Genomic DNA, 16,654 nt, shown 5'->3' with positions numbered 1-16,654 from the left:
CGCAGTTGCATTAACAGATTTGTGCGTTTTAGAGATACTTATGAGACGACATTACATGAACAAATTTCATGTCGTGATTTATTGTTTGATCACGGACAACAGACGGGCGCTCCTGGCAGTGTATTGTTGGTCTTGAAGCCTCGCTCGCACGCCTATTGTGCGAGAAACCTCTAACCCATACCAAACCCAGAGAGGTTGGAAAATAAACAGAGAAAGAGAGAGAGATAGCAGTAATAGTGCAACGAGATGTGCAGGTGGGATGGCTGTTTGACATTCATCATTGGAACTCTTAACGCGCAACAAAAAGGACGAAAGACGGAGAAACGAGAGGACAAGGCGCTTGGGTTCGTTTTCTTTTTTTGGGCTTTGGAAGTTCCGAAGATCAAAGTGTATGCGAATCTCTCTATTGGACAAGGGAGCGGCTACAAAGCCGCAAGCTGGTCCCGCCACCTTTCGGCGATTAAAAGCCCACACAACCCAGGCACACAACGATATCGAGGGTTGTCGATTTACAATTGCGACCATGAATGAAATCTTGTGGCCGAAATAGAGCAGATACAGAGCAGTGGTATGCACCGCAGCCTGCTTTTTCATTTGCTCTTAGAAAAACGCACGTCACTTTGTAGGCATTGTTGGAGAAAACAGTTATCAGTGATCTAGTAGGAATGGTACATCGTAGTCGAATATTTTTAGTTATAAAAGTGTCATAGTCGTGGCTCTGATCAATGACTTTAATATGTTTATTCTTTGTGATGCGACGATGACCAATGCCTACAGTTGCCACCGTATAACTATCACGTGAATTACTGTCACATAGCAGCCGCGGTGACTCAGTGGCTTTGGCGTGGCACTGATGAGCACGAAGTCGCGGATTTGATCCCCTGCCCCCGGTGCCGCATTCCGATCGGGGTGGAATGTACAAAGTTTTTGTATCGTGATTTAGGTACACGTGCACGACACGTACGCGTACACGAAGATTATTCCGGAACCCCCCACTACAGCGTCCCCCTGAGCCCGCTGTGCAACATTGGGACGGTAAATCCCAGAATAAAAAAAAAATCATTGTCCTCGTTCTGGTCGAATGTCTTGACGTGTTTATTCTTTGTGATGCAATGCGGCAAACAAGAAAAGTATGGTTTATATCTACCACAATCGAGCGAATATTCCAATTGTCACACTTCGACCCTTCTGTATGACGACACTGCTATCTACTGAAAAAGAAGGTGGTTTACAACTTGTGCAAAAAAAGTAATCTGAACGAATTACACTCAGGGGAGCATATACATGACCAGTTCTTCCTTTAACGTCTAACGTTTGCTCAGTCTTCTCAGTTTTGACCCGGGAGAGGGGCCCGTGTGTTTGTGCCGGGTGCTGCAAGCAGCCGTGAACCTGCAAGCTACCGGCATTTGTCTTCCGTTAAGAAGCCGTTACTCTCCAATACATAAAAGTACGCGATAAAGCGGAGCCCTAATTACAGACACTCTGTAAGGCCGCGACGACTCTTTCTATTTTTTGAAGCACGCTCGTAATATTGTTCGATCGGCCCCGAATTTCGTGCGGTGTGCAGGTCGTGCGAATCTCGTTTGTGTACCCGGCTGCCGAGAATATTTATCTTCGGCTTAGTTGGCTTATCAACGAAAGCTGTGCACGTCCCTAAAAAGATGTTCACGCCTTGTAATCCCCAAATTGGGGCACAGTATAACGTTTATTTGATGACTGCAGTCCAGCGAACTAAAGGTCGTTCTTCGTAAACGCAACTACAGCTACAAGTACGTGATTGATAGAATGAAGCCTGCTGATCTGAAATTTCAGCTTCGTGTATGGACCGCTAATAGCACAATGCGGCAGCTACAAGGTTCTTATCGCGGGATCGCTAGAGCAAGGTTGATCGCACTAGAAGGTCTTCGCTGTGGTTAGAAACCGTACTCATGGTCATATAGCTTATGCCACCTCCGGTGCTGTTGTAACTCTAGAGCATTTCGCTGAGCTTTCACAATGCTTCTTTGCTAAATGTAGTTAATAACATGTGATGTAGTTTGCAGCACATATCTCCGTCAAGCTGCATTCCTGCGGCTTTTTGTTTGTACTCCGGGAACCGTGTTACATGATGACGAATAATATGGATGAATGAATGAAATAATTAATTAATATATAATGAAGTTATTCATTTTCTTATATATTTAAAGCCCTCCTTTCCCACGCAATATGCTTGCGTGTTGTGCTATAGTGATGAACCAAGGCACTTGGGACGACTTTAAATGGGGATGTCATCTACACTATTGACACTGATAGGACATAGAAGCTGTGTGGAGTTCTTGAAGGTTTCCTGCAGCACGTATTAAGCATATTACGGGGTGATGGTGCTCCATTAAAATTTTTTTTTTTGAGCCGATGTGTACCCTATTCGGCAATTGCTTTACCTTGAGAGCTTTTCTCCTGGACGCGAGACGGGTTACCACATGTCCATCAATTTATTGCAAATAATTAAGTATGCAACAAAATGTCTGACCACGTTGCAGTACTTTAGCAAATATTTAACAGAGAACATAGATTGTTGGCCCTAATATGATGGAAAATATTTGTAAAACTTTGAATGTTTGCGAGATACTTTTTCTTTTTCGTGGTGCACGCACTACTACGCACTATTCAAAACAAGAAATCTCATTTTCATCTAATGTATATACTGCTAAATGCAAATATCATTGTGCATCTACATTGTGATTTGTGCTTTTATGTACTGTTCTTTCAAGGTCAGAACATCGTGACTGACATTATTAATTGCTGTTAATCTCTAGGCTTTCTTTTTTGTTGTTGTTACAAATGCTGAAAAACAGATTTATATTGTGCTTTTTTAAGAACGCCGTAAACGCAGGTTCCTAAATATATCACTACCTTGGACGGCCGAGTAAAAAAGTTGAAACAACATTTTGTGAATGCGAAATGCAAATAATTGTTTACAAGTTACAGACATCTTGATGTTTATGGATAATATATTGAAAACACTCAAGCCGTTAAGTTTTAGTCATCCTTTTCAATTACACTTATCTTGGATCATATTCCGGAAAAGAATCCTTAAATTTCTAGTGCGTGAAGTGACCCTGAACATCTAAATGATTAAAGCAAGCTAGTTATTACTGTATAAGAAGCCTGCATTGTCGAACTATGTTTTAAGATATTGCTGTGGAAACTTCGGGGGACTTAAATATCCTGCATTTTTTCCAATCTTGCATATGTATGCGAAATAGTAGAACCCTCTGCTACAACTCCCTCCCCCCCCCTCTTCTCTGTAGTTATAAAGTAATAACAGAGAAAGAAAAGCTAGTAGGTGGCAGACAGCTTATCTAAGTTCTTGATAAAAATCACAGTATTTTTTGCTATCTCTCTGACCCACCGTGATCGCTTAATGGCTGTGGTGTTGGGCTGCTAAGCACAAGGTCGCGGGATCGAATCCCTGTCGCACCGGCATCGATGGGGGCGAAATGTGAAAGTACCCGTTTACATAGATTTAGGTGCACGTTAAAGAACCCCAGGTGGTCCAAATTTCTGGAGTCCCCCACTACGGCGTGCCTCATAATCAGATCGTGGTTTTGGCTCATAAAAGCACATAATTTAGTGTTTTAATCTCTCTGTAGCTCTTTGTAATATATTGTATTTCATAAAATAGGGAAGCGGCAGTCTTCTGATCGACCGGCCTACCGAGCTCAAACAGAGTGTTTTCGAGCTTGCCGCGCTCATGACGCAAGACAAATTTAATAAGCGCATAATTGCAGCACTAACTGGCAGTGAACAGAGCTAAGGGAAAATTAAAAGTGAGTAATTATAGCAGAACTACTTAAACCTTGTTTAAGGCGTCGTACAAAGAGGTGTTCTACGAGTACACACTGAAAACCAGCTGTCAAGTCCGCTTTGTTGCATTATTTGTCATCTCAGGAAAAAGCACGCTTTACAGGAGAAAAATATAAATATTTAAACAAACAAGTTTATTTCGCTACTTAATCTCAAGTCTGCGCTAAGTTCGCAGGCCGTGTTTTAAAAATTCCATACATTACTGAACCGCATTTTAGTGTAGGAAGAACTTCACACCAAAGTTGCACCAAACAGTGTACGTTGCATTTTCCCCCCAGTCATACGAAAAAAACTTATGAAGGGATAGTTGGTTGCTTGGGGGACCCTTTATTTATTTACTGCGCAAGTTTCTCGTACATAGAATCGGTTTTCGTTGCATTGTTGACGCAATGTTCGTGCCTTGTTTTAACACATGTGTATTTCGCATCTTGTAAGAGGAAAAAAAATACTCACGTACGTTAGTGAGTGGTACATACCGCTTTTCGTGACTACAAGCTTATATATCATTGCTGGAAACAAAGTGTTGTTAGCCCGTAGCAAAACGTCACCAGGCTTTATTGATCTTGTTGTGCAATATCGCCGTCCTTAAAATCTTTTTGACAGCGAATATGTAGGTCCATAATATTTTGGGACCAAGTCTCGTTGCTCCCCCCCTCCCCCCGAAAAGAATAAATAAAACCTGAAAACATGTACTGTAGCTTTTGCTTGGAAGCGCATCCGTGCGTTCCATAACTTCGTACATGTACTTAAAAATAGTAGATTGAGGTTGCTAGTAGTAACACCCCTTTACTGCTCTGCAGAATTTGCGTGCGCTGTGCTTTTCTTTAAGAAAAGATCGTCGACGTAAATGTCGTTGACAGGATTTGTCCTATAATACGTGAACCAAGGAAGTCCGCGATATAGATTGGCTCCGAGTGAGGCTTATGTTTAGCCAAATGTATCATTTATGGCCACGGATGTGGCAAACCCTGTCTACAAAAGAATAGAATTGAATACGAGAAAATTGCTTTCGGTGCGGGACTCACCGGATGCTGCGAGCAGTAGCGTTACACCCAACACCAGTACGTATTGGGAGTAGCCGAGAGTGACGCTTCTCGCTCTCAGCATGGTTGCCTCTGACGTGATCTCCGGCTGTCTCCGCTGTGGCTTGCGTCGAAGATTCGTGCACTGCAGGTGGGGGATAGCCGTGGTCCGCTGCGTCCGGAGACTTCCTCTTTTTTTTTCGTTGGAAGTCACCGCCAATGCACGGGGTCAATCAGGCCTCAACCGCGTAACGACGCCGAAGAAAAGCGCCCGTCTAGTCACTTTTCTTCGAAAAGTTGCGAGATTGCAGCGGGCAGCGAGCAACTAGAGTGCACGACGGCGAGTCTATGGTCCGAATCGCTCTTTGGCTCCTGAACCTTTGCGGTTGCCCGGCCGACCTGCCGAAGAAGACGAACCACAGCGGCAGATGAGTGCCGCGCTAACTGCCTCGAGAGTTTTGGCGAGTGCGATTGCGCTCCTTTCTGCTCCGTGGCCCGGTCCAGCGACTCTCGACCCGAGCGTGCGGTGTCCAGAAGGAGGAGAAGAAAGTTCCGCGATGCGTGCTTCACTTATTCCGCGCACTTGTGCGTCGAGGGGAAGCGTGCACGGGCGCGCGCGCTCGCTTTCGACGTTCGGGTCCTTTCGTGAAGGGGTGTCCCGTCGAAACCTGTGGCTCGAAGTCAACTCCGCGGTCACCCTCGCGCCTTTCGCTCAGTTGGTTTTATGGATGCTCCCGCTCGCCTGTTACCTTCTTCATTGCTTCGGGCCGCCCTCGCCTTTTCCAACGCGCGCCATTCCCTTCCCCTTTCCCTAGACGGTCGGGTCGAGAGCCCCAGCTAAATCGAGGAGGAGGGCGCGTCGCGCTGCGATGCCATTGGCCGCGCCGTTGATGACGTACTTGTCACGTGGTAATACCGCTGTAGGGCCCGCGTGGAGCAGTGCGTGGGAGAGGATCACTGACGGCAGCGCGGGAAAAATAGGGAACGGTGGAAGGGCGCCGGGGATGCAGCTGGACAGGTGGCGAGCGAAGTGCGGGGCTGAGGGAGAGATGGAAGGAGGCGAGCGGCGCGCGGGACATTGTCGCACCCTATGCGGACGTGCGCGGAGGTCAGAATTCAATGAGACCTTTGCGACTTATTTGAGCAAATTTGGGATTCCCGATTCCTTTTGTTGTGCGCAAGCTTCTTCCTTTTATGGATGCCAGTGATTACCTTCCCATGGAAGCGGCGCCTAAAGGATCAGTATTTTCGACTATGCTCGAGGGCTGTCGTGGGCAGAGTCAGAATAGGAATAACAGACACGAGACGTGAACCTTTCAATTCCCTGTATGTATCCACCTGGGCTTCCTTTATTCTTTGGAGTTACTTGTTAGTGCCTTACCGTTTCAAATGGTCCGAGTACATTTGACGAAGGAACCTGTTTCTTTTAATTTAAATCAATGCGAAGAGCTTCGTGGTTCAACTTCACCGCGGAAAGGAAGTTGGTTTTCTTGTCACGTGCGTTTTATATTTTTTGTTGTCTGTGTTTAAGGAGACGTAGGCCTACGTAGAGCGAGCCAGCCACTTCTCTGATAACAGCGGAAGAGCCTGCATAAAAGCGCTGCCAATACAACAAGTAAAAAAAAAAGCTAAGGTAGTTTTTGTAGTAGTTGTGGTTGTCGTCATCGTCGTCATCGTCGTTGTCGTCGTCGTGGTCGTTGTTGTTAAACTGGTGTCAACTTGGACCAGTAATCTCGTTCACATGCTTTGCAGCACCATATTTTTTTGCCATTTCGCTGACGCAAACAAACAATTTAAAATCAGCCCTAACTTTAGTTGCAACTCAATTTACAGTGTTTCAGCATTTTAGAAAAGCCGACAGAAATCTGTTTGAATATTCAAGCATTCGTGGTGCAACATATATTGGTGAAGAGTGATTCACGAAAAGAGATATCGTTATGAAGCGCAACATTGATAAAATATGTAGCGTAGTTTCACTATAACTTGCGTCCCCATTGCAGACATCATGCCGCAGAGCTGTATTTATGAAAAAAAATTACCGACGATTACGATACTTCTTTATGGGAAATGTGAGGGCAGCTCTATACGTGCTTTCGTTTCGCGATATATTGGCTGGCACGGACAATCTGTCTCGTGCGGCACAATGGAAACAGAGCGAAATGCGGCGTGGCGCGGAAGATCGGGCGATCGCGAAAGGCAGCGCGTGACTGGCGCTTGGGCGCGATTCACAGCAGCCGCCGCAGACAGACAGACCTCCGCTCACGCAGTGCTTTGTTTCCATATACGCGTATGGCATCAGTGGACGTGCTCGCTGCATCCCGCAGAGCCCGTCTTGCGTGGCCACTACGCTTTTCGTCTCACGCTTTTGCCGTATCCTCCTCCTCCGTTTTCCTTCCTCGCGCTCTGTTCGCTATCTTTCGCCGTCTTTCATCCCCCGCTGCGCTCCGCGTACGCGCTTTCATCCTTCGCTGTGCTCGCTCTCTCCATTACGCCGAGGGACGACGCCGACATGAAACGCAGGAGCGGGCGCCTAAGAACTGCGCTCTAATAACAGAATGAACGGTACGCTGCAGTGTCTCATGCCGATTCGAGGCGCCTGGTCTTCGTCGCCCAGAGGAAGAAACTAAATGAAGCTTCCACAGGAATCATGTGTCTTGCTTGAACTTCCAGCAAATTAGCATAATGGACACTTCTGTCACATTACAAAAGCACTTATTTCTCGTTTAGTGTCTGTCTCTCGAGGACACTGTGACGTGAATGAGAAGAAATGGTCCAAGAGAAATGGACTGCATCTAGCCTGGCCCCTGGACTGAATCAAGCAAAGTAAACGGCATCAAGTTAACCCAGTTATGGGGATCCTGCCGACGATTGGAGCCTATAGAGAAAGCGACTTCTAGGCAAGCAATGAAGGGCAATAATTTTAATGAGACGTAAACCTTATACTCGGGAAAGTCAAGTGTCTCATTCTTGCGATCTCGTCCTCAGAAAGCATAACTTGTTTAGCTTCAAGACTACTCTTCTTTTTTAGCATTCATACATTGCCATTACAAACGATGTAGTGCTTAGTAGCGCTTACTTGGGATTTTACCGACCTCAACTGTGCGGCAAGCTTTTTCACGATATAGAAATGTGCTCAGTTTGGGCCGCCTAATATGAAAATAAATAAATAAATAAATAAATAAATAAATAAATAAATAAATAAATAAACAAATAAATAAATAAATAAAGAATGCTGTGAATATGAAACATGTGAAAGTTCAGAAAACCTTAATGCAGGGGTCTGCAAGGGAAAAAATGGTGTATTAATTAATTAATTTATTTATTTATTTATTTATTTATTTATTTATTTATTTATTTATTTACGATACTTCACAAGCTCCAGCGATGACTTACCAGAGGGCTGATTCAGTGAAACAATTTGCTTCGTCTGTCACTAGGTCCTGTAAACGCATTGCATGAAGATTATGTATAGTAAGCTTCATATAATGGACTCATGCCTTGTCAGGGTAATATAAGTGCAGAGGGAAACGTATAAACAGAGATTCTTGTTGAAAGCACAGTTGCATGGTGATTCGACTAATAAACACAGCCGCCTAAAGCAGCCGAAGAGAGGGAGCAGGAGGAAAAGTTATGAAGGAAGATGTAAAGAGGTAGTCTGTAAAATAACGTTGATCATTAAATAAAATTAAAGATTCTAAACTTATGAAAACTTATGATATATTCAAAGCGTGTGCGAAATGCCAGTAGAACTGCTTCACACATTTGCCAAGCGCAGAAAAGCTTTCTCCAGGACGTTCGTTCAAGTGAAGTGCCTCATTGCGGTGTCTTTATCGAAAGGTTTATAAGTTGCTAAATCACACTAAGTCTTCTGATCCTAAAGAAAAAAAATATATCACGATTTTAAACTTTGCTCGGGATGCCGAAAGCTTAACGCAGATGGTCCCAGTATTTAATATTTTCTGGCCCCAGCACAAGACCACTCGTCCACAGACTCGGACCTTGGCCACTACATCATGCTGGGATGGAGTGAACCGAATGCACTCTGTCGAACGATAGCCTCTTCGTCCATGGAGGCATTATGTATACCCCCGCTAACACTAGGGAACTTGCACTCAATCACTTTATCGTCACGTATACACATTTGTGTGAGTACGGGAACACGGGAAATCGGGATGAATTTTTGCCATTGACGATAACCTACCGTGCAAATGAATTTAAAGGGACACTAAACTAAGGCTATTTAAGCTGCATTTCTAAATTACCTTACTACGCTACCTTTCCTCGCTACCCCCCCCCCCCCCCCCCCATAGAAAAAAACGAAAACGATAGCTAACAAATATCTTTTACCGCGAGAGGAGCCTTGGTAAGCGAGAAAGACGCGAAAAATAAAAATGGGTGCCTACGCTGCCTTGGCATTGTCGCACCAGTTCGCAATGACGTCCTGAATCTTCAAGGAGCCTGCTCGGGCCTAGTTCAACTTCTGCTAGTAAAGACAGACTACATTGTATTCAAATAGGACAAAGGCTGAACTTGGCAAGTTTCATGAATAATACAAATGCACGACAACTCACACACGAAAAATATTCAGAGCCCTTCCACCCTTTGAAGAGAAATGTCCAGCGAAGTTGGCGCAATGGTTGGTTTTGCTATGTTGGGGTTTTTCTATGTTGGTGATTTGTTATCTTGAATTTGACTATTGTCAGTTTAGTATTGGGCGAATAAAGAGACATTCATTCAAAGATTGCGCTTGTCATAATTTATTTCGTGACCATTTTAATCATTGCCTCGTGATCACTTTGGCAGACCCCAAGTGGTTCCACTTTCACAGTGTTAACGTTCTACCCGAAGGTTATGTAGACGCGCGATCTGTGACGAGTGGTGGGCATCGGTGAAACACTTGAGGCCAAAGCGCTCCAAGGTGAAGGTAAGCTTCCACGGCCCGTCGGCTCTGCTCAAATCGACATTGAATTTACCCGCGATGATAATGGATGTATTGGCGGCAGGCTTAATCTTCCCGAAGACATGCACCACAAACGTTTCGATCGCGAAACGTCCCACACGCAGTCTCTTGGTTCACGTCTTCGGAGGTGGTGCAGTGCCGCCACGCATCCGCGGCCACAGCGCAGTTTTAAATATATTGGACAACACAGTACATCTGACAGCAATAGGTATAGATTGGAGGCTGAACTGCATTGGTTATTTTAGTGGTCTTTGATTTTTACACCATGAAACGCTGTAAGTCTCAGACTGGTGCTTGACATGCATCAAAACTGGTAGCAGGTTCTCGACATGGTGCTGCGCATTGAAATATAGATGCCAAGTTTCAGGCTCATTTTAATAACTAGTTGAGGGCGTATGATATTGTTGAAGATTTAGTAAAAAGGAATGCTTCTGGAATTACACATTCCAGCAGCTTTTTACAGCTGACGAGTAACGATGTCACCTGTTTTGAATGGGATAATCTCACGACAACGAAACCAACCATGGTTGTGCAGCAAAAGCACTTTAACGCAATATTTGATTGATGGCAAGCTAAACATTAATTAATAGATTCCGTGTATATTCAGCGAATTCTATAGAAATATTGCTTCAACAAGGACCATTTTTGAGAAATTGTACTTCGTTACAAAACTATAAAATGTATCGACATTATTTGTACCAGCTTCCGAATCTTCTTTTTCTTACTTTCTGTCTTTTTCCGAGAGGGCAAACAAATTGTAATTACGAACCTACCTGCTTTCTCCAAAAGAAAAACAAGAGGTAAGCAAGCTTGTGCCGTAAGACGGGGTTGATTTGTTTCAGTGTTTCAGGCACCTGACGATATAACCTTAGGCATCCTATTCCTACTGAGGTGCGCATTTCAGTAGAGTAATGCCGTTGCCGACGCTGATGCTCTTTGGTATCGCGTGCATTTTTGGGATTGCTGTCTGTTTGCTTGTTCAGATGTCAGTGCTTCAAGATTTTAAATGGCATCGCCGAAACTTGTGGGTTACAACGGGGCATACCTCCTCATTATTTCTGTGTTGTACATCGGTTTCGATTGGGTGCGCCGCTTTGGTGTTTCGAAAAAGAATGCAAATAACGACGAGGAGATACAAGCACGCAGAGAAGTGTCGTCCTTTACGATTTTTTTTAGTTTTGTCTCACCAGATGAAGCAGTAAACGAAAAAGATGTTTTGCCGAATGTGCTATGTTGATGGTAAAATTGGCAGAAGAGGGAAAAGTTGACAGTGACCGTGATAGGAGACACGCGTTTTACGAAGACTGTGCAAACCGTCGGCCGCGAGGCATTCGCCGTTACAGCGCAATGTACTAGAATAACACATACAAAAAAGAAAAAAAAAGGAAAAGCAGAAGAAGAGTGGTATACAGCTTTCACTATCTGTAATATTCAGTGGTGTGGCTTGCCAGCAGGTGAGCTGCATAAAGATGAAAAGAAAGAAACAACAGTTAAGGAGATTCACCTGCGTAATTTCGAATCGTTCACGGTTTGGTAGGGAATGATTCTTATGAATAATATAACTATTCTACAGCGAACAGTGAATGCGTTTGCGACATGTTGCGGACTGACGGGGAGTGCAGCATATTGCCAGAGTGCGCGAGATGTATTGCTGGCCTGGGCTGTCTGAAAACGTCAAACAGTGCGTCAAAGGCTGCCGTAAATGTCAGTGGCGAAAGTCGCCGCCCGTGAAGCCCGCCGGGTTATCGCAACCCATCGAACCACGTCATGAGCCATTCGACCAAGTCGGCCTGGACATCCTTGGGCCTTTTCCTTTGTCAACCGAGTGCAACAAGTGGGTGATTGTCGCGGCTGACTACTTAACCCGCTTTGCCGAGACACAGGCGCTCCCACGAGCCATGGTTTTTGAGGTAGCGCAGTTCTTCATGTGTCCCATTGTACTGCGTCACGGTGCCTCGTCGGCTGTAATCACAGACACAGGCACGGTGTTTACAGCACAACTCACGGACGAAATGTTTCAATTGAGCAACACCGGGCACTGAAAGATGACTGCTTACCATCCGCAGTCCAACGGACTTCTGAGCGATTAAACAAGACCGTCGCAGACATGATCTATATGTACATCGATCTCCAGCATAACATGGGATCGCATCTTACCTTATGTGACCTTCGCGTATAATACCGCAGTACAAGGAAAACCGCGCTTCACATCCCATTTTGTCACCTTTACGGCCACGAAATTGAAAGGATGCTGGACGCTATGCTTCCATGTAGAGACGCCGAAGCACCTAACTGGCTGAAGAATTTCCTGAGCGCACTGAAAAAGCTCGCCAGCTTGCGCGCCTGCACATCGGTCAGCAGAAGTACGCAGATGCACGACGTTATACCATCCGGCACAGACCAGTGCGCTACAGATCCGGAGAACAAGCATGGGTGTGGACCCCTGTTCGCCGCCGTGGCCTTTGTGAGAAGTTGCTGAGCCAGATGTTGGTCCATACAAAGTGCTGCGTCGCATCAGTGACGTGAACTACGAAGTCGTTCTGGACATTGCAGCACAAGAATGGCGTAGACAACCACCGAGCCCTGACATAGTTCACGTCGTACGCATGAAACCATTTGTTGCGCGTTCGTGATATTTTTTTTCATTTATTCATTTTTATGTTTGCGCTCCTATTTGTAGGTAATGCGGTTACGTCCATGTATCTTGAGGCACGCTTCACTTCTGTTGTACTTTTGTCTTTCCTGTGGCTCTCCCTGTGTTCTGTGTGCGAGCATCTCAATAGAGCAAGTTTTTTTTTTCGCCTTTCTTTCACCACTTTACGTTTCATGAAAGCGACTGGCCTCACTGACCGATTATAGGCGTGAAGTTATGGACATCCGCATGTACTCGCACAGATAGTATCTTCTTCCTTCCCTCCCCTTTCTTTTCTTCCCTTAAACCCCTACCCCTGTGTGGGGCAGCAAACCGGACGTACGTCTGGTTGACCTCCCTACCTTTCTTTCCTTCCTTTTCATATTCCTCCTCCTCCTCTTTGCACCACTTCTTGAGCATCGAGCCGATGTCCTTGCAGTAGGGCGCACGGTGCACTACTGTGATAACTATATGGCAACTATCTGGCCGTTTTCGTGGACCGACCCTACTTCGCAAATGCAAGTGAACTCGTGCTTTCTTTTTCTTTTTACCGGGCCCCTAACAAAATATTTGACTATCACTAGGAATCTGCGGAGAAGATAGAATAGAGAAAGACAAGTTTGTTGTTTTTCAACTTTCCATGACGAATCGAGCACTCGTGATTATGACCACTCTTCATTTCCATGGGCGTAGTTATGAGTTTCACTTTTTCAGTGCATAACATTAGGCATCCATGCACGCCTTGCTAATAAAATATGCACACGAGGTAAATTTCTTTCCTCAGAGTGTGTTGTTGTTCATGCGTAAATTGTGGGTGAGTGCTGAGGTAGCAGATTGTTTCAGACAAGCGCATGCTTTCTAAATTCAGTCGCTATAAATCACTCACATTCAGTGGTTCAGTTCTGGGTGTCAAGTTTTCAGCAATGAGAAACCCGAGGAATTTTGTTGGACGCAGCAACCAGTAATCGAAATCGTGAGGCTTCAAAAACACGGGGAATACATTGCTCGGACTTTTCTGTGTGTATTTGTAAAGTCTGCCACTGAACTACGTGAAGCGCTCTCCGGAAACTTTTCGTCGTAGCTGCCATTACGAAAGCATCATACAGCGCGCTGCGAGGCCGGCGTTATACTCTCCTCCCGAACCACTGTTAAGCGTCGACGCCTCCGTGTCGACATACTTACGTTCGTACACATACACACGTACATACATACATACATACATACATACATACATACATACATACATACATACATACATACATACATACATACATACATACATGCATGCATGCATGCATGCATGCATGCATACATACATACATACATACATACATACATACATACATACATACATACATACATACATACATACATACATACATACATACATACATTGTATGTATTGTTGTCGGCTTGATTGGCAGCAAATAATAACTCGTCGGGAAGGAGGGTTTGATGCTGTATCCGGTTGTATATTACAGGATCTATCAAGGTGAAAGGAAGTTTCGCCTCTTTTCACTGTTTCTCAACCGACCTATAACGAGAGTTAAGCTGTGCTCCCCCTTTCTTCGCCTTTCTTAGTAAAGTTCAGAGGGGACCCTGCCACTTTGCGTGTCTCGGTAGAGAGAGAGAGAGAGAGAAGGGAGGAAGTAAAGTGAGCGAGGGTAAATAGACTTTGTCCAATTTGCTACCCTACACGTGGGGAGGGGGAGCGAAATAGCTTGCATCGGTAGGTGACATTTATGCATCTTCAGGGTTACGTTTACATTTTAAAACAGGTTCCACGTAGACAAGCTTCTTCAACTGCGTGTGCATGATTTAAAGCTTTATTAAAAAAGGGCATTGTTTAGTTTTCTTTCTTTGATTCTAAAATGAGTGCGCTCGGTACTCAGCTTGTATGGATTTGGATTGCGTTTATTTTTTCAGCTTCCAGTTTTTTCCCTCTCGGGGAACTGAGGAAATCGGACTCGAATTATCTCAAGGATTACAAGCGCACTTCGAGAAAGAACTCGTTCAAACTGTAATCAACGAAAAGTAAAAAAAGAAAAGTAAAAGTAGAAAGCATGTGCATTCGACGCCTCGACTGCGTTCCCTCTCAGACAAGAGTGCATCAGTCGCAGCCTCTGCATTCCGAATCCGAGAAAAAACGTTGCCAGTGGCGCTCCCTGGGCTTCGCTTACCCGTCGCTCGCATCAACATTCTGCGTAGCTCATGTCGGAGCACGCGCGCGGTCCTCGGCTGCCTTGAGGCTTCCTTGGGGAGGCACTAAATATAGCGGAGGCTACGCTCCTGTCGACATCCACTAGAGATGTCTTATTGAATCACGTGACGATAACTCACACAGAGAGCAGCACTCCAGAGAGGCTCAAAAGGCGCAACCCGCTCGAGAACCCTTTTGACGTTTAATGCACATACGAAATGAAGCCTGCTGTGAGACAAGACGGCTGCTTTGTCTTGCATGCAGCGTTCTGAAAGTAAAGGCAGCTGTGAAGAACGTAAAAATCTTTTTGCACAATGGGATCAACGCAAGTTTCTCCATCCGAGCCCTTCCTGTTGCGCCTTCGAAATGGTTTTGGTCGACGTCCATGAGCGTATGGAAAAAATGCACGATAAGAGGATTTTGTCGCCATGGTGCTGCTTGTTGCAAGAGAGTTGTTGCTACAACTGTCTTGCAGGTGTAACCTGGGCCGCTATCCTGTACCCGTTCGGAAAGCTGACGTTCGCTTTCACCTCACGCAAGTGGCTTAGATTGACCTAGGCTGCGATATTGGCTCGGCCTGGAAAATCACGTTAGGCGAAACCGAACGTTGGCTTTTCGAACGCGTACGAGTGAGCGGCCTTGTATCTGAAAAGTTAGAGCATCTCCGCCGATCTTAAACTTAGGCAGATTAGGAAGTATTAGGAACTTAGGAAGTATTAGGAAGAAACAATAGTGTTTAACTGCAGCTGTAGCGTTTTCAGAAGCTTACGTAATCGCAGCATAATAAGTATACTGATGTTTACTAGAAAAAAAAAAATGTCTGAGGGCTAGGATACTTCCTAATGCCAAATTTAAGCGCAGCTGTATACGTATTTGCTCTTCGCAGTATATTGAGGCAAAGAATTTGAGACAGAAATCACCGCACCGACTGGCAATGGGCCAGTGCCGTCAGTGTCTTCGCAGAGGGAGGGGCAGTATGGGAACGTTAGCATGATGAGCAGCATCGGAGCAAGCTGTGGAAGAAGAAAACGACGAAGGTGCGAGCGATCTATTGAGGCAAAGAATTTGAGATCGAAATTATGGTGGCTGGAGGGGGCAGTGTGACGGGCGGGAGCTGGCTGGCTTCACAGAGAAGCGATGAAAGTTGCAGATGGCGCTACTTGCAGCTGGTGTCCAGCTTTCGCGGCTTTTGAAGGGGGCGGCGCTCGGCGGCTACCAGGTCGCGTTTGAACTTTTAATGTAAAGCGCGATGCAAACATCACGAAGTGGTTGCACCTCATAGGTGCATTATTAAGAAGGGTGATACTTCTTCAGAGAGCAGACAATGGAATGATTAGTTAATTACAACAACGGATCACGCAGCAGATGTTTAGCCATGCGATTTAATAAAGGAGGCCGATCACATTTGAAGGCCACTCTGGACGAGTTGTTCTTTTTTTTTCTGAAAAGGTTGAATCATGTTAGCGCAAGCGAACGTGTACCGTGAACAGAAACAACGCGAAACGCCAACTTTCAACTTCGGCCATGTGCCGCAAATGTAGCCAGTGGGTGCAGAGAAAATCGTACACGCAAACAGACCAAATCAACGCCGCGGCTGCACACAATCAACTGGAGAATAACGTCACCGCGTCGTTAAGTTCACTATTTGCGTCTGCATCCGCCAGCAACATGTCCTTTGAATTGAATTATATGGTTTTTACAGCCAAAACCACGATCTGATTATGAGGCACGCCGTAGTGGGGGACTCCGGAAATTTTGACCACCTGGGGTTTTTTAACGTGCGCCTAAATCTAAGTACACGGGTGTTTTCGCATTTCGCCCCCATCGAAATGCGGCCGCCGTGGCCGGGATTCGATGCCGCGACCTCATGCTTAGAAGCCCGACGCCATAGCCACATGACAACCACGGCGGGTGAAACATGTCCTTTAAAAAGCTTTAGCTTTATAAAGAAAATTAGGTAGATATGTGGGCCCTTTGGCTAACCTCAACATGCA

At 45.3% G+C, this 16,654-nt stretch overlaps 1 protein-coding gene across 2 annotated transcripts in view; it reads right to left on the bottom strand.

Moving 5' to 3' along the window:
• The window catches only part of LOC126531591 (uncharacterized), a 180,194-nt gene extending 174,590 nt beyond the window's left edge, over positions 1 to 5,604 (bottom strand). The window contains exon 1 of one of the 2 annotated variants that reach the window (XM_050179177.3): positions 4,872 to 5,604. In XM_050179177.3, the coding sequence (XP_050035134.1) occupies positions 4,872 to 4,953 (82 nt within the window). In that variant the 5' untranslated portion in view covers positions 4,954 to 5,604. The remainder of the gene's footprint in view (positions 1 to 4,871) is intronic. The other variant, XM_050179176.3, reaches the window with a different exon arrangement.
• Between the last annotated feature and the right edge of the window lie 11,050 nt (positions 5,605 to 16,654).

Source organism: Dermacentor andersoni, chromosome 5 (assembly GCF_023375885.2).
Source record: "Dermacentor andersoni chromosome 5, qqDerAnde1_hic_scaffold, whole genome shotgun sequence".
In the NCBI taxonomy this organism is placed as follows: Eukaryota; Metazoa; Arthropoda; class Arachnida; order Ixodida; family Ixodidae; genus Dermacentor; species Dermacentor andersoni.
Note: the sequence above shows the minus strand (reverse complement) of the source record. Positions and strands in the feature narration are given on the sequence as shown.